The 19560-nt window shown below is 31.9% G+C and overlaps 1 protein-coding gene across 4 annotated transcripts in view; it reads left to right on the plus strand.

The window, feature by feature from the left end:
- ADAM2 (ADAM metallopeptidase domain 2) overlaps nt 1-19560 on the plus strand; it is a 119690-nt gene that overhangs the window by 22667 nt on the left and 77463 nt on the right. For all 4 annotated transcript variants that reach the window (XM_072776552.1, XM_072776553.1, XM_072776555.1 and 1 more), the window contains exon 7: nt 3794-3850. In XM_072776552.1, coding sequence (XP_072632653.1) covers nt 3794-3850 — 57 coding nt within the window. The remainder of the gene's footprint in view (nt 1-3793; nt 3851-19560) is intronic.

Genomic DNA, 19560 nt, shown 5'->3' on the forward strand with positions numbered 1-19560 from the left:
TCCCATATGTTTTTATTCCAATTTTCAAGATCTTATTCCTTCCCAATTATGTCCACATTTTAATAGTAGACACATGTAACATTGGAAATTCAATTTGCATAATATTTCATCCATTCATATAAATGAGATTGAGTTTTGTTTTCAACAATCTCAGCTCAGCAAATACAGTAGTTAAGGATTTCTTTCAGGGCAGACATTTCTACAGAGAAACATAACCAACAAAATGCATGTAATATATGTATGATTGGATGAGGTCCAATCATTTTGAAGGGTAATCTGCTTTACTCAAAGTCCCCCAATAAAAATGTTTATCTTCAAAACTACCTTCACAGAAACATCTAGAATAATGTCTAACTACAAATCAGGGCATTGTAGCCCAATCAAGTTGACAGATAAAACTATCCACCACACCAGAGTTAGAAAAATCATTACTATATTTCTTCTAAAACTTTTATTATTCAATCTCTTACATTTTAATATATGATACATTTTAAGTCAATTTTTTGAATGGAATCAGATAGAGTTCTAAATTCATCATTTTTTATTTGGAATCTAGTTTTCCCAAAAAATTTTTTTATTGAAAAAAATATACGTTGTTCCACTGAATTTTCATTTTTTTTTTCACCCAAAGGACAGTTGATCATAAATGTTTGGAATTATTTCTGCACTTGCAGTTATGTTTCATTGATCTTTATGTCTATTCATATACCAGAACCACATTTTATTTTTTTTTAACCACTATACCTTTGAAGTATGCTTTGGAATTAGTAGATGTACACTCTTCAGGGATGCTCTTTTATGAAACTGTTTGGCTACTTTGGGTAGTATTCATTTCCAAATAAATTTAAAATTTTATTTATCTTAATTCCCTTAAAAAGCCAGATGGGATTTTGTTGATTTTGTAGATTTCTCTGGGAAATATTGCCATTTAACAATATTAATTCTTTCTATCTGTGAACATTGAGTAGCCTTTGGCTATTAGGTTTTAATTTCTTTTGCAATGTTTTATACAGTTTAGTCTTCAAGTTGTCATCAAAATTTCTTTTGTGAAATTTATCTCTACATTTTTTATTGAAATACTATTGCACACTTAATTTTTATTGCAAACTTCTTCTTTTGCAATTAAGATGCCTTCCATTTATTTTTAATTGCTAAATTGCCCTGGTTAGCACATCAAGTATAATGTTGAATTAGTGAGAAGAGATATCTTTGTCTTTTTCCAATCTTAGGAGGAAAGGATTCAGTCCATTGCCATTAAGTTTGATATGGATGGTGAAATAAAATAAAAACTCTCTAGAACTTTTTACTCACTTTACTCCCTGATAAAACTCTCCAGTTTTCCATTCTATCCCACTTTTTCTGACTTTTCCTTATGCATTCACATTTTAGATACTGATATTTTTCATGTTATATCTCAGGTTTTCATTTGTTTGTCATGTATTTTTCCATTGATTTATCTACTGTGATTTACAGATCTGCCACTCTCTTTCAAGTTTTTTTCTTGAGTAATCCCAAGATAAAATATACAAACACACATTATCTATCTACCTACTTATCTATCTACCTATATCTATCTATCATTTATGTATCTATCATCACTTATCTTCATGTCCCATCTTACTCCCTGAATATTTGTATTAATGACCTTTGACAATTTTTAAACTTAAATCTTTAACCTATCCATGTTGCAATTAGATCATCAGGTAGTATTATGTGATTTTCTTGCTTAGATATAATTCTTTAGCATTTACTTGACTAAAGGAAACTTTCCTGCATTTGGAGATATCTTTATATAACATATATCTAAGCAAATTGTCTCTGTATATGGCTACTTTCTCTTATTAAATAAAATGGCTTTAGAGGTCTTTTGAAATCAAATATCTACTCACTTTTCCAACACACACAATTCCTGGCATTATTTTATGCATTTTTGTCTTAAATTTTTATTTGTTTAGGATGAACTGTGTATTTTTTCTGCATACAAGCTTATTGCTCAGTAAATGAATAAATTATTATTAACTGAATATTACCAATCCCAATCTCAAGTATGACAATGATCAAAAATTAATTCAGGGTATGTTAAGCAACACTAATATTCATTAAAACAAAACAAAACAAAACAAAACAAAACAAAAACAGATTTGAATCTCTCAATCCATTAATACATTATTTTTCTCAATTAATTTAAATGTTTATTTTATTTTTATCCTCCAGTAAAATAGTGTTATTTTCTTGTTTAGGGACTTTAATAAAAGGATAGAATCCTATATGCAAGACTGTTATGCAAAATTTAGTGCTTAATTTTGGAAGAAATGACAAGAAAGCAGTAAACCATAAGGGGATTTCATCAGCATTTTTTATTTTTATTTTTATTTTTTAAATTTTTTAAAAAATTTATTTATGATAGGCACACAGTGAGAGAGAGAGAGGCAGAGACACAGGGGGAGGAAGAAGCAGGCTCCATGCACCGGGAGCCCGACGTGGGATTCGATCCCAGGTCTCCAGGATCGCAGCCTGGGCCAAAGGCAGGCGCTAAACCACTGCGCCACCCAGGGATCCCTCATCAGCATTTTTGAAATGAAACCCTCAAATCTCCAAAAGTTGGGCTAAGAAAGAATTTTAAAGTGAGGGGGGGAAAATGAGTAATCAATCCTAAAGTTTTCTATCTGACCTTTCTCAACTTTTCTTTTTCCTTTAAATTACTAAAATCATCACTCTTTTCATCTTTATTAAATCCCCAGATTTGTTGTTCCCTCCTTAATTATTCTCTTTCTATGTTAAAGAAAAACAGTTTAAAATGCAATGGTTTTGAACTTTCAAAGGATTAAATATCAGTGTAAAGAAGAAAAAATGCAGACACTAAAATAAACATGACAAAATTTTCCTCAATTTCTGATATTTGATTATCCTTTTCTGCTTCCAAATATTTTTCAGTGCATATAGACGATATGCTATTTTAGTAACAAAATATTTTGAATTTTCCACACTTATAGTCTCAAAGTGCTTGCAGCATCTGTCTCACATGTGCGTTCCTCCTTCATGAAAAATAATGATGAATAAAAGTAACATTTTATTAATAGTAATTATAACAATTATTACTTTGTCCTCATTTTGGGAAAACAATCTAAGTCACATAAATGATAAGCAAGATTTGAAATACCGTTAGGCTTCACATTTATGCCTAATTTAACTACTATGATCTAAGTGGATCACATCATACTCAGAATATACATCTTGAAATATCTGTGATCTGATTTAAGAAAGTTTGTCATTTTAATTATTTGTTGGCGAACATTTTTTTAAAATTATTTGGCTAACGTTTTTCTGAAGTAAATTATACAAAAATTACTTTATCTTTCAAATGATATCTCATTCTTTTAGATAGAGATGTGTCCTCACTCCTTTGGGGTATAGGAAAAAAAAAGAGGACCACACGCTACAGTATAATAGAATTTTTAAGCTAATTAAACACACATATTTTGTAATGGAAAGTCAATAGAAAAGTTTCTTTAGAGAAAATAATATGAATAGCCCAGTACCAATGAGAAGTTGCCCACTGGAAGTAATGGAAAGCTTTTCTTGAGTAAATTGAATATTTGATCAAATGCAAAAGAAGTGACAAAGGCAAAATTTCTGAAAATGATTCAATGATAGCAAGTTTTGATTATATTATCTAATTCTTTTTTTATATATAAAAGTATATTTTGTGACACTGAATTCATGAGGTAATGATATATATTAAAATATTTAAGTAATACTTCTATTTTGATATAAAATTTTTGTTTTTTTTCAGCCACTTTCTGAGTTCTCTCAGTATATAGAAATGCATGTTGTAGTTGAAAAGAATTTGGTAAGTATATTTTGATTTATTTGTTTTATGTCCATTTATATTAGCAATGAAGGTTTATAAGAAATTGGAATAAATTTTTAAGAAATGACAATAAATGACTACTTTTGCTTTATATCTGTTTTAATGTATTTTAAATTATTAGTATTGTTAATAAGTTGGAAATCAAATCTCTATCAATTTATTCTTAGTTTTACATAATTGACGTAAATTAAAACCATTGCTACCTTTAGAATAGTTTCTTAGTAATTTTTATTTATCCCTCTCATCTTCCTAATGCTTGGAAATGTCTAATTATTTTACTATCTCCATAGTTTTGTTTTTTTCAGAATGTCATATAATTGAAAATTAGACTATGTAGCCATTACAAACTATTTTCCTCACCTTAGTATATGTTTTTAACTTTACTCCATGCCTTTTCATGGCTTAATAGTTCATTTCTTTTCAGCACTGAATAAAATTCTATTGTCTGAATATACCACAATTTATTTATTCACTCAGCTACTGAAGGATATCTTGGTTGTTTACAAGTTTTGAAAATTGTGAACCAAACTGCTAAAAACATCCATGTTCAGGTCTTTGTGTGGGCATAAGTTCTGACTCCTCTGGGTAAATACCAAGGAGTATTATTGCTAGATCATATGGTAAGAGTTTGTTCCATTTTGTAAGAGACTGCTAGACTTTCTTCTAAAGTGAATGTACCATTTTGCATAAATGCAAAATGCACTTTAAATATGTCATCCCATTGTCTTCTGGCCTCTGAGGTTTCTTCTTTTTTTTTTTTTTTCATTTTTTTCTCTTCCCTTCCCTTCTCTTCTCTTCTCTTCTCTTCTCTTCTCTTCTCTTCTCTTCTCTTCTCTTCTCTTCTCTTCTCTTCTCTTCTTTCTCTTCTCTTCTCTTCTCTTCTCTTCTCTTCTCTTCTCTTCTCTTCTCTTCTCTTCTCTTCTCTTCTCTTCTCTTCTCTTCTCTTCTCTTCTCTTCTCTTCTCTCTCATTTTTATCCTCCAGTAAAACAGTGTTATTTTCTTGTTTAGGGACTCTCTATAGGAGATATGAATCTCCTATAGGAGAATCTCTATAGATAGAATCTCTATAGGAGATATGTGATATCTCCTCCCTCTCCTCTCCCCTCCCCTCCCCTCCCCCCCCTCTTCTCCTCTCCTCTTCTTTTCAAGAGAGACACAGAGGGAATAGGGAAAGGAGCAATGAGACAATCTTAAGCAGACTCCACATTTAACATGGAGCCTGATCCGGGGCTTGATCTAACAACCCTGAGGCCATGACCTGAGCTGAAATCAAGAGTCCAATACTTAACTGACTGAGCCACACAGTTGTCCCTGGTGTCTGAGATTTCTGATGAAAAATTGACTGATAATTTATTATTACTTCTCTCTTGCTGCTTTCAATATTCTATATTTATCTTAACTTTGATAGTTTGGTTGTAATGTCTTTGATTATAAAGTGTATTGATGTGATGCCCTTTGGATTTATCCTTCTTATTGTTGTTGAGCTTCCAGGATTTATAGTTTCATGTGTTTCATCAAATTTGGGAAGTTTTTGGCCATTGTTTCTTCAAAAAACTTCTTTATTAGGGACTTCCATAATTCATATATTGTTCTGCACAATAGTATCTTATAATTATTTTTTTTCTCTCTGATTCTTAGACTCAGTAATTTCAATTATTCTATTCTTGAGTCCGCTGATTCTTATGTCTCTTCAAATCTACTTTTGAACCATTCTAATGAATTTCAATTCACTTATTGCATTATTCAACTCCAGAATTTGTTTCATTTCTTTTTATAATTTCTCTATCTTTATTATTCTCATTTTGTTCATAAATCATGTTCCATTTCCTGAATTTCCTTAGTTCTTTCTTTTCTCTTAGCTGTTTCAGCATATTTTGTTATCCTTTTATGAACGTTTTAATTAAATTACAGTTAGTTAACATACAGTATAATATTAATTTCAGGTGTAAAATATAGTAATTTGGCACTTGCTTTCAATACCTAGTGCTCATCACAAGTGTCCTCCTTAATCCTCATCACCTATTTCAACCATTCTCCCACCTACCTCTCATCTGGTAACCGTTAGTTTGTTCTCTATAGTTAAGATCTGTTTATTTATTTGTTTGTTTGTTTATTTAGGCCTCTTTCTTTCTTCCCCCTCTTTGCTTATTTATTTTGTAAATTCCACATATGAGTGACATCATATGGTATTTGTTTTTCTCTGACTATTTCACTTAGCATAATGCTCTCTAGCTCCAACCATGTCGTTGCAAACGGCAAGATATTCTTTTTTATGGATGAGTAATATTCCATTATATATAATATATATAATATATATATACATCTGATATGTGATATCTATCTATCTATCTATCTATCTATCTATCTATCTATCTATCGACATTGGCCACAGCGATAGATATATCTGAGATATATCTCAGATAGATACATATATCACATGTGATATATATATATATAATATATATATATATCTCACATCTTCTTTATTCATTTATCAGTCGATGAAGTCTTGGGCTGTTTCCATATTTCAGCTATTGTAGATAATGCTGCTATACATGTTGGAGTTTATGTATCCTTTATAATTAGTATTTTTGTATACTATGGATAAATCCTAGTGGTGTAATTGCTGGATTATAGGATATTTCTATTTTTGACTTTTTGAGGAAACTCCATGCTGTTTTCCAGAATGATACACTAATTTGCATTTTCACAAACAGTGCAAGAGGGTTCTCTTTTGTCCACATCCTCACCAACACCTGCTACTTCTTGTGTTGTGGATTCTAGCCATTCTGACAACTGTGAGGTGATATTTCATTGCAGTTTTGATTTGTATTTCCCTGATAATGAATGATGTAGAGCATTCATGTGTATGTTAGCCATCTGTATGTCTTCTTGGAAAAAATGTCGATGTTTTTCACCCATTTTTAAATTGGATTATTGATTTTTTTGGTATTGAATTTTATACCTTCTTTATATATTTTGAGTACTAACCTTTATCCAGTTACATTATTTAAAAATATCTTTTCCTATTCTTAGGCTGCCTTTTAGTTTTGCTAATTGTTTCCTTTGCTGTGCAGAAGTTTTTATTTTGATGAAATCTCAATGTTTTATTTTTTCTTGTTTCCCTTGCCTCAGGATGCTATATCTAAAAGGAAGTCACTGTGGCCAATGTCAGAGAAGTTACTGCCTGTGTTCTCTAGTATTTTCACGACTTCAAGTCCCACATTTTGGTGTTTCATCCACTTTGAATTTACTTTTGTGCGTGGTATAAGAAAGTGGTCCAGTTTCATTATTTGCATGTTGCTATCCTGTTTTCCTAATACCATTTGTTGAAGAGACTGTCTTTTTTCCTTGGATATTCTTTCTTGCTTTGACAAAGATTAATTGACCATGTAGTTTTGAGTTCATTTCTGAGTTTCCTATTCTGTTTTACTGATCTATGTGTCTATTTTTGTGCCAGTACCATATCGTTTTGATCACTCCAGCTTTGTAACATAAAGATGTGATTATGATGCTGGAAACATGATGTCTTCAGATTTACTCTTCATTATTGTTTTGGTTATTCAGGGTCTCTATGGTTTCATACAAATTTTAGGATTTTTTTGTTCTATTTCTGTGAAAAATGTTGGTATTTTGATAAGGATTACTTAAATGTGCAGATTGCTTTGGGTACTATAGACATTTTAACAGTATTTGTTCTTTCAATCCATGAGTCATGGAACATATTTTCATTTCTCTTCAGTTTCTTTTCTTAGTTTTTGATAGTTTTCAGAGTACAGGTCTTTAACTTTTTTGGTTAGTTGATTCCTTGGTATCTTGTAGTTTTTGGTGCAATTGTAAATGGGATTAATTCCTTAGTTTCTCTTTCTGCTGTGTCATTATTGGTGTATAGGAATGCACAAATATCTGTACGTTAATTTCATATCCTGCAACTTTACTAACTTTGTGTATTAGTTTTAGCAATTTTTTGGTAGAGTCTTTTAGGTTTTTCATATAGAGTATCATGTCATCTGAAAATAGTGAAAGTTTGATCTCTCCCTTGCTGATTTGGATGTATTTCATTTCTTTTTGTTGTCTGATCGGTGTAGTTACAATTTCCAGAACTATATTAAATAACAATGATGAGAGTGTACATCCCTGTCTTGTTCCTGACCATAGAGGAAAAATTCTGTTTTTCCCACTGAAGATGATGTTAGTTATGAATTTTTCATAAATTGTCTTGATTATGTTGAGGTATGTTCCCTCTCAGCCTACTATGTTGAGGGTTTTTGTCATGAATGGCTGTTGTACTTGTCAGGTACTTTTTCTGCATCTATTGAAATAACCATGGTTTTTATCCTTTCTTTTATTAATGTGTCATATCACATAGATTGATTTGTGCTTATTGAGTCACCCTGGCAACCCAAGAATGAATCTTACTTGATTGGTGGATGACTTTTTTACTATGTTGTTGGATTCAATTTGCTACTATTTTATTGAGAATTTTTGCATCAATATTCTTCAGTGATACTGGCCTATAGTTCTCTTTTTTAGTGGAGTCTTAATCTGGTGTTGGTATTAGGGTAATGCTGGTATCATAGAATGAGTTTGAAAGTTTTCCTTCCTCTTCTATTTGTTGGAGTAGTTTGAGAATAGGCATGAGCTCTTCTTTAAATGTTTGGTAGAATTTGCCTGTGGAGCTATCTGGCCCTGGACTTTTGTTTGTTTGGAGTTTGTTTTTTTTTATTACTGATTCAATATCTTTGCTAGTTATTGGTCTGCTTAAGTTTTCTATTTCTCCTATTTCTGTTTTGAAAGTCTATATATTTCTAGCAATTTATACAGGTTGACCAATTTTTTGGTATATTTTTTAATGATATTTTCCTATAATTATATTTCTGTGGTAATTGTTGTTATTTCTCCTCTCTCATTTGTAATTTTATTTGGGTCCTTTCTCTTTTCGATAAGCCTGGCTTTAAGTTTATCAATTTTATTTATTTATTTTTTTTAAAAGCTAGCTCCTGATTTCATTGATCTATTGTGTTTTGTTTTTCTTAGTTTCTATATCATTCTTCTGCTGGATTAGGCTTCACTTGTTGTTCTTTCTCTAGCTCTTTTGAATGTAGGTCTAGGTTGTTTATTTGAGATTTTTCTTGCTTCTTGGAATAGGCCTGTATTACTATATATTTTTCTCTTGTATCTCAAAGGTTTTCGACTGTGGTATTTTCATTTTTATTTGTTTCCATGTACATATATACTCTATGTATACATGTATATATGTACATATGTATATATATATGTATATATGTATATACTGCATATATATATATATATATATATATATATATATAAATTTCTTCTTATATTTCCTGGTTGGCCCATTTATTGTTTAGTAGCATGTTGTTTAACCTCCATGTATTTGTGGTTTTTCTAAATTTTGTAGTTTAACTGACTTCCAAGTTTCATAGCATTGTGGTCAAAAAAGGTGCATGGTATTATTTCAGTCTTTTCGTATTTGAGGGGGCCTGATTTGTTATCTAATATATGATCTATTCTTGAGAATGTTCTATGTGCACTTAAAAAGAATTTATATTCTGCTGTTTTAGGATGGAATATCCTGAATATATCTATTAAGTCTATCTGTTCCAGTGTGCTATTCAAAGCCATTTTTCATTGTTGATTTTATGTTTAGATGATCTGCCTATTGATATAAGTAATAGGTTAATGTCTCATACTATTTTTATCAATGAGTTCCTTTATATTTGTTTTTAATTTTTACATATTTGGGTGCTCCCATGTTGGGGCATAAGTATTTACAATTGTTACATCTTCATGTTGGATTGTCCCCCTTATGATTATTTAGTGCCCTTTATCTCTTGTTAAAGACTTTGTTTTAGAGTCTAGTTTATCCCATGTAAATATTACTGTTTTGGGTTTCTTTTGACATCCATTTATATCAAGTACGTTTCTCCATCCTTTCACTTTCAATCTGCAGATGTAGTAGGTCTAAAATGAGTCTCTTGTAGGCAGTTTAAAAATGTTGGTTATTACTGGTTTTCCCCCTTTGTTTCTATTTTTAAGCCAGGTTTCCTAGGTTTTGTTGTTTTGTTTTGTATGTATAATATGGTCAGCATATTTTAGTGGTCAGCTAGTCAATGATGAGTCAAAGGTTATCTTTCAACAACTGAGCAGTAAGTCTTCTATCTGGGATTTATCTGTGGATGGGGGATAGTATTCAATATTTACGTAGTCTTCCAAGTCAGGGAGGTTTTAATTTTGTATCAGGATTTTCACATGTGTCTTCTGCTAGTAAGTAATGTCTCCAGTTTGTTTATACATGATCTTGTGGATATCTTGGATTCTTATATTGTCTTTCCTGAGCCTGAATGATATCTTGTGTATTTATGGAATATTCCAGACTACCAAAGATATATGAATCAACATATACGTTGTATACGATGGCTGTTGTATTCCCTCCACCTCCATGTTAGTCTTTGGATTGTTTTTTGAAACAATGAGAATCACATCCTGAGATTAGCTGTAATAATGACTTTTGATGTTCAATCGATACAGAGATTACTATTGTTTTTGACGATGTATCTAGGCATGCATTCAGGGCATTTTGCCCTTGCTCTGCTCCATATCAACTCATCTTCTTCTAGAAGGGAAGCTGCTCGCTTATATGTCTTGACCTAGCATGGCAGAATTACTATACAGAAGAACTTGAGATGGTGATGGGAACAGCCTCAAGTAAATAAAATGCAACAGATTCTTACTACTCTCTCCATAATATTAGAAGTTTTTATTTAATAAATGCTTCTTGTTTTTTGTATGTGGTCAATTTCAAGAATCTTGAAATTTTTTTTTTTTTTTGAAAATTTTGTTTTATCATTGCTTATTGTGGAAAGGATTTAGGATTTACAGAGCTCATCATTTTACCATCTCAGAAGTTCTGCTGCCTGTAATTATTTTTTAATCCCCGAGAAGTTTATGAATTTTCTTCCTATAGATTTCACACATTTGTTAGGCATTTTATTTCATTATTTCCATAAATTAGATATTTTTGTATATTTTTTTCTTGTAATTTAAAGTCTTTTTTGGGGGGGGGTGCAGAGGGAAGGGAGAGGGAGAATTTCAAGTAGGCTCCACAATCATGACTTGAGCCTGAAACCAAAAGTCAGATGTCTAACCAGCTGAGCCACCCAGGCACCTCCAAAGATTCTTTTTTTTTTTTTAAAAGGAGAATGGATACTGATTTATTTCCACAATTGATACAAATTTTTAAAATATACAGAATAGTATATATTTGAATAGTACATAAATATGAAGATACAAAACTGTATATAAGAATTATAAAACTCAAACTCATGATAGGGTACGTAGAAAAGATAATGGGAACATAGATTTCCTCTATACCTATAATATTACATAGTTTTTCCTTTTTTATTTGATAATATTTAGTCATCTAAGTGTTTATGAAATTATTATTTTTTAGTTCTTGCTCTCTTTCTGAAATACTTCTTGGAGAAATTCTATATTCATAAATTTTTAGAAATTTAATATTGAACACTGGAGAATGTAACTTTAATCACTACATTTTTTAAATTAAAAATCCAAAATATTATACACAATTGACATGGGAATTGGATCAAATTTTTAAAACTGTGTTTAACTAAATGGGCAAACAGATTTAAGAAATTCAAAGGAGGGACGCCTGGGTGGCTCAGCGGTTGAGTGTCTGCCTTTGGCTCAGGGCAAGATCCTGGGGTCCAGGGATCAAGTCCCACATCGGGCTCCCTGCATAGAGCCTGCCTCTGCCTCTCTCTCTCTGTGTCTCTCATGAATAAATAAACAAAATCTTAAAAAAAAATTCAAAGTAAAAAATATTAAAGATTAACCACCCTAACCAGTGAATACTCAAAATGGGATAAAGTAGTTAATGGGTGATGTTTCAGAAAAATCTACTTATGTATAAAAAAGAAGTCACTGGTGTTTGAGTATGCAAGTAGTTTTCCAGTTCATTGTTCTTGGTGGCCTTTCTGTAAAAATACAGGCATACCCTGTTTTTTGTGCTTCTCAGATACTGCATTTTTTACATATTGAAAATCTGTGGCAATGCTGTATCAAGCAAATCTATCAGAGCCAGTTTTCCAACAGAATTTGCTCATTTTGTGTCTCTGGATCACATTTGGTAATTTTCTCAATATTTCAAACTGAAATTACTAGATTTGAATTGCAACAATCTCATGATAAAACTTTAACAGAAGAGGACTTTCTCACTGGTGAGCAAAGAAAGTGATTCTTCGGATGGAAGGTACTCCTGGTGAAGATGGTGTGAAGACTGCTTGGCTTTTGGAGTAGCTTTAATTGTCCATATACAATCAACTGCTTGGCCAGGTTTTGTTTTTTCTTCTTGTTCTACTTGACTAGAACGCACTATTCCATCAGCTCCCAGGAGCTCAAACTGGCAATCTGGGATGGATTTAAAATACCTCCTAGGTGAGTAAAGTCTGGATCTGGAATAAATGAATATTTTGCTCAAAATTCCAGTCCTTCAAGTTCTTCATCAGAACTAAACTTAATCCACATGAATCTCCCTGTTGATCTAATTAGTGGAGGGCTTTTCACACCACAGTAACGATCTGTAAGTGGAGAGAAACCAAATGGCCTATCTCGAACCTCCAAGTGGTCAAACCGACATTCAAATGATGGTTCTATATAATAATGTTCGTCAAAGGTCAACTCTATTCTTTGACATGGAGCCGCTTCCAAAATGTAGATACACTCCTTTGTATCTTGGTTTGGCGGATAAGAGCCAGGATAATTTGGTGAAGCAAAATGACCTCCATTGCTGGTTCAAACCCAAATGCCACACTGGGTTGCAGGAATATGCTTGATTCCAATATTTTGTCCATCCTGGGTCTTTTGGGCCACAACAATCCCTTCGACTACAAGTGCTGTTATTAACAACACTTTGAGGACTGCGCACAGCTGCTCCAGGGCCAGCAGCCAGGCGGCCAGGCGCGCTGGCGCGAGGGGCAGCGCCCGCACCGGCAGCTCCCAAGTGGTGGGCGCGGGCAGCCCAGGCTCATTAAAGCCGGGAGCTGCACCTCCAAAGATTCTTGAATCCTTTTTTTTTTTTTTTTTTTTGTATATCAGTTTGCTTTTTCTGTATAATAAGGTACTCCAAAATTTAGTGGTTCAAAAAAAAAAAAAAAAAAAAAGCCACCCAACTATTCATTTAACTCACAGTTTTAAAATTTATTCTGATTTTCTCTTACTGGCTGGCATCACTCATGTATCTTCAGTAAGGTTGAATTTTGCTTGGGTTGACTGGTCCAAGGATGTCTCAGCTAGCATATCTTATCTCTGCTCCACTTGGTGTCTCATCAGTCTGCAAATAGGCCTATAATTTGTCTTTTTTTTTTTTTTTTGAGGGGTTGTTTGCATGCTATTAGCATTGATAGGGTCCTTCAAAACAGCAACATTCACTTTGTAAGTGGCTTATAAGCTTCTCCTTACATCATGATTGCTAAAACATCCAAAAAGAGCAACAATGTCCAGCCTCTAATTCAAGGGGTAGGAAAATATACTTTAATACACTACAAAGTAACATCATACAGGAATGGAAAGAATATAAATAAAGTTTTGCATTTTCCTTGCTTTTTTTTCCTAAAAAGTTTAACACTTTGGTCACTCTCTACTTTCCAATAATACTCGTATCATAATTTTACATGAATGTTCATTTCAATTCCCATACTTTTCAATTCCTTGACTTTACTACTTCAGTAGTACTATTCATCAGCCTGCTTCAACCACCAGCTGCCATGATTATACATTATAATTGATGACTACTATAATATCATTTCTCCATATTTTTATATTCAAGCATTACAGTCTTTGACTTCCATTTTTTTGGGGTATTTCTCTTTCCTCATTTCCAGTCTTGCATATTTTATGCCACCAAGACTTTCATCATTGATTCTATCACTTTTGCATTGGCCTTCACCATGTAATCAACCTTTCCCATATAAACCATGTATCCTATGGTTCCTTATTATTGTCACTCCTTTGCAAACATCTTCAACCCACTTGCCATTTTTTCCTTTAATTATCTTCCTGGAAAAGCCTCACACCTGGTTAAATTGAAGTCTAGAAAAAATCTGTTTATAACTAGAAAGAATACACCATAATAGGGAATGCTCTCACTTTAATCTCATACATGTCCAAACTTCACTGTGCTTTTCCACTTTTTACTGGTTACCTTACAGACTCATATTTTACTAATAAAATAGAACAAATCAGGAAGAAACCCCACAAACTTTAGTCTTTATCAAATACTGAACTTGGATATATAATCATATTCTCTACTTTCCTTGATGTTAGTATGGATGAAATGGTGCTCCAATCTAATATGAGAACTCTGATTGTGTACATTAACACTCACTCATTGAAGGATGTGACACTAAAAAATCCAGCCCACATCATCAATTTTCATAAAAAAAATAAGTGTTATTCTGTGTTAAAAACAAAACAACAGTCTCCCTTCTCTTAGGTAACACAGCAATATTTTTCTTTTATTTATAACACTTCTTGAAAGACTTGTTTGTACTTACTGAACACCATTCCTCTCTTAATATTCTCTCTTAACCTGTCCAATCTCATTTTTTAAATTTCTATTTCTATTCTCCAAATTAACTTAATGTAAAATTTACTTCCATCTTTCTAAATTAATTATCTCCTTCAAAGAGCTAATCCAACTCAATTTATGAGCATAGTTCGAAGCAGTTAAATATGCCAGTATATTCAGAGATTGTCTTCTTAAAATTCTTTGATAAACTGGGTTTCAGGGATAGGAATTTTCAAGTTGAGGCTTATCAGAAGATCTCTTTGTGTTCTTTGGTTAAGCATAGATGTCTATATGTGTGTATCTTTCCTTTTGGAAAGGCAAAATTAAAGGTGTCTCGAGAGTTAATTGAAGAAATAAAAAAACAACATTGCATTTGAACTCCCTTTTTGGGAAATGCTTCTTACCTGTTGTCCTGTTTAGAAATCCTGTAATATAACCTTAAAAGAAAATAAACCTCCCAGTCTTAAGTTATAGTGGAGAGATGCAGTCACTGAACTCATTGAAGAGCAAAAGGAGCTATGTAACTGCTTCAGTTTTATTGTTGTTTTTAACTTTATTGAGATATAATTTATACTTCAGAAGGTCTATTTGAAGTGTATGATTAATGAGTTTTAGTATATTTGCAGAGCTGTACAGTGTGCACAGTAATCTAATTTTAGAACATTCTCATCACTCTACAAAATGACTTTATATCCATTAGCAGTCACTCCCTGCTTTCCTACCTTGAAGACTTAAGCAATCATATGCTTTTTTTTTTTTTTTTGGTTTAAGGACATTTCATATAAATGGTATCATACAATATGTAACCTTTTATTTCTGCTCTTTTAATTTATCATATTTTCAGGTTCATACAATTTATAGCATGTATTAACACTGTAGTAATTTTTATCGCCAAATATCCCATCATATAGATGAATCACATTTGTTTGCCCATTTGTTAGACATTGTTTTTTTGCTTTCTTAATATTACAAATAATACTAATTTATGTATAAGGTTTTCTGTGGACATATACTTTCACTTCTATTGAGTGGATGCAAAAGATGAAAATTGCTGGGTTATATGGTAAGTTTATGTTTCAGATTTTGATGAACTGGAAAAAAATGGTTTTAAAAAGTGGTTGCTCTATTTTATAGTTCACCAGCAATGGATAAATGTATAAGAGTTCCAGTTTCTCTACATTTTCAACATTTGTTATTGACTATCTTTCTGTTTATAGCCACCTTAGTGGAAGTGAATTGGTTTCTCATTCTGCTTTTGATTTGCATTTCCCTAATGCGTGGCAGAGGTGTTGAGAATATTTGCACTTTTTATAAATTATCTGCATATCTTATTTGGAGAAATGTCTATTCAAATTCTTTACATATATTTTAGTTGGGTTGTTTGTTTTTCTATTGTTTATTTGTAAATGTTCTATACATATTCTAGATACTAAACCCTTATCAGATATATGACTTAAAATATTTTTACCCATTCTGTGTATTCATTTTCATGATGGTGTCATTTAAACCATAATGACTTTAAATTTTGAAAGCATCCATCTTTCTCATTTAATTTTCTTGCTGTTTTTTTAAAATTTCAAATATCAATTCATCATAAGTGTTAGATTTTGTTTCTGGGCATTCAATTCTGTTTCATTGACTTATGAGTCTAACCTAATAACTCTTAATTACTGTAACTTTGTAGTTAGTTTTGAAATTGGAGAGTAAGGAGAGTCCTCCAACTTTGTTCTTATTTAAAATTGTTTTGGACACTCTACATCACTTTTATTATCATACACATATTAAGATCAATGTGTCAATCTATCAACAAAAAAGAAAACTGAAATTTTGATAAAGATTAAATTGTATCTATAGAACAATTAAAAATTATTGCTATCTTAAGAATATTAGATGTTCCAATTTATGAACACAGGATAACTTTCCATTTATTTATGTCTTTTTACTTTCAATAGTGGCTTTGAGTTTTTGATATTTATTTTGTGCTTTTGTTAAATTTATATTTTGATATTTTATTATTTTCAATGTTATTGTATATAGATTCATTTTCTTAATTTAATTTTGAATTGATTATTGTAGATGTATGGAAATGTAATTGATTTTTGTATAGTGATCTTGTATCCTGCAAATTTGCTGAAATACCTTTTATATGCATACATACTTTAGTGGCTCTTAGGATTTTTCAATATATAAATCTTTTTATCTATCAGTAGAGAGCTTAACTTCTTTCTTTCCTATTTAGATGCCTATTGTTTCTTTTCCTTTTTTGATAATTGCCTTAGCTGGAACCTTCAGTTAAAGGTGGAATGAACAATGAGAACAGATATCCTTACCTTAGTCATGATATAAAAGAAGTAACATTTATTCTTTCATTGTTAAATATGATGTTATCTGTGGGTTTTTAATAGATATCCTTTATCAGATTGAGTGAGTTCCCTTCTATCCCTAGTTTATTGACTGTTTTTGTCATGAATAAGTATATTTAGTCAATACTTTAGTCAAGTATTTATTCAAGTACTTCTTTTTTTTTAATTTTATTTATTTTTTCATGAGAGACATACAGAGAGAGAGAGTGAGAGAGAGGCAGAGACACAGGTAGAGGGAGAAGCAGGCTCCATGCAGGGAGCCTGATATGGGATTCGATCCCAGGTCTCCAGGATCAGGCCCTGGGCTGAAGGCAGCACTAAACCGCTGAGCCGCTAGGCTGGACTGCCCCTCAAGTACTTCTTCTGTATTTGCTTAAAGCTTCACATTTCTTGTCTGTTTTATAAGTTGAATTATATTGATTGGTATTTAGATATTAAACCAACCTTGTATTCCTGGGACAAATTCCACTTGGTTATGTGTGGAATAACCAAATGTGTGGTTACAAACCAAATCATTGCATCATTTGGTTTATTAGTATTTTAAGATTTTTATAGTTATATTCATGTGGCATATTCTTTTGTAGTTTTATTTTATTATTATATCTTTTATGACTTTAGGTGTCAGGGTAATACTAACTTCATTGAACGAATAGGAAAAAGTTTCCTCCTATTTTATAGAAAAGTTTATAAGGGATTTGTGTTGTTTTTCTCTAAATATTTGGAAGAATTTACCAATGAAGCCTTCTGAAACTGATTTATTTATTTATTTTTGGTAGAAATTTTTTAAATGCTTATTCAATCTTTAGCTTGTTGATTTCTTATTTCTTCTTGAGTCAGTTTTGGTTATTTATGTCTTATAAGGAATTAACTATTTATTTATTTATTAATTAAATATTTTATTTATTTATTCATGAGAAACACACACACACACACACACACACACACACACAGAGGCAGAGACATAGGCAGAGGGAGAAGCAAGCTCCATGCAGGGAGCCTGATGCGGTACTCGATCCCAGGACTCCAGGATTACATCCTAGGCTGAAGGCAGGCACCAAACCACTGAGCCACCCAGGAATCCCAGGAATTAACTATTTAATTTAAGTTTTCACCACACTATTCCCAGACTTCCCTTATAACACTTATCATTTGTTTATGGTCAGTAATTGTAGTTCTTCCATCTTGAATTAGTAATTGTACACTTCGGGTAGCCTGGGTGGCTCAGCGTTTTAGCGCCACCTTCCGCCCAGGGCCTGATCCTGGAGACTCGGGATTGAGTCCCACATCAGGCTCCCTTGCATGAAGCCTGCTTCTCCCTCTGCCTGTGTCTCTCTGCCTGTCTCTCTCTGTGTGTCTCTAATGAATAAATAAATAAAAATCTTTAAAAAAATAAATAGTTGTAGACTTCTTTCATATCCTTTGTCAATGTCAGTAAAAGTTTGTCAATTATATTCATCTTTTCAAAGAATGTTAATATTCTATGTTATTTTTTATGTGAATTTCAAGCACATTGCTCTGACCTTTATTAATTTCTTTAACCTCCTTTCTTTGGGTTCTTTGCTTTACTTTGACTAATTTCCTAAGTTTGAGAAGATTTTTAAAAAATATATAGCCACTTTCTATACATTGCTTTTGAGCACTGTGTTAAATAACTTAAGTTTTACTATGTTGTATTTTGATTAATATAGCATTTCCTACTACCCCCATGATGTCTTTTTTGATTATCCGTTATTTATAATCGATTGCTTAATAGCCACATATTTTGGAATTTTCCAAATTTCCCTTAGTTGTCAATTTTTTATTTAATTCTTGTGGTCAGAGAGTATATTTTATACTTTAAAAAATTGTTTTAACTCTATTGAAGAGTTGTCCTGTGGCATAGCATGTGGTCTATTTGTGGCCTATACAAGAAAAATCAATTTTTACTGTTTGAGGTGGGATGTCCCATTGATATCTGTTGGTTTTGTCTCAGGTTTCTATGTTGTGCTAAGTTTTTGCTTCAATTATTAAGAGTTGTATACTTATGTCTCCAATATTATTGTTAAATTTTCTGTTTCCCCTTTCAGTTCTGCATTTTGTATCTTTTTAGTAATTTCATGTTCTATTTTCTTTTTTTAATTTAAAATCAATTAATTAACATATAGTGTATTATTAGTTTCAACGGTAGAGTTTGGTTATTCATCAGTTACATATAACACTCAGTGCTCATTACATCAAGTGCCCTCTTTAATGCCCAGCACCCATTACCCCATGATCTCACCTACATCTGCTCCAGAAACCCTGTTTGTTTTTTATAGTTTAGAGCCTCTTACAGTTTTTCTCCCACTCTGATTTCATCTTATTTTATTTTTTTACCCCTTCCTCTAGTTATCTTTTTTGTTTCTTAAATTCCATATGAGTGAGGTCTTGTGATATTTGTCTTTCTCTGATGAACTTATTTTTCACAACATAATACCCTCTAGTTCCATCCACATTGTTCCAAACAACAAAATAATGATTCTTTTTGATGGCTTAGTAATATTCCATTGTACATATATACTATATCTTCATTATCCACTCATCTGTTGATGAACATCTGGGCTCCTTCCACATTTTGGTTATTGTGGACATTGCTGCTATAAACATTAGGGCACATGTGCCCCTTTGAATAACTATGCTTGTATCATTTGAGTACATATCTAATAGGACAATTGTTGGGTTGTAGGGTAATTCTATT

Source organism: Canis lupus, chromosome 15 (assembly GCF_048164855.1).
Source record: "Canis lupus baileyi chromosome 15, mCanLup2.hap1, whole genome shotgun sequence".
Classification (NCBI taxonomy): domain Eukaryota; kingdom Metazoa; phylum Chordata; class Mammalia; order Carnivora; family Canidae; genus Canis; species Canis lupus.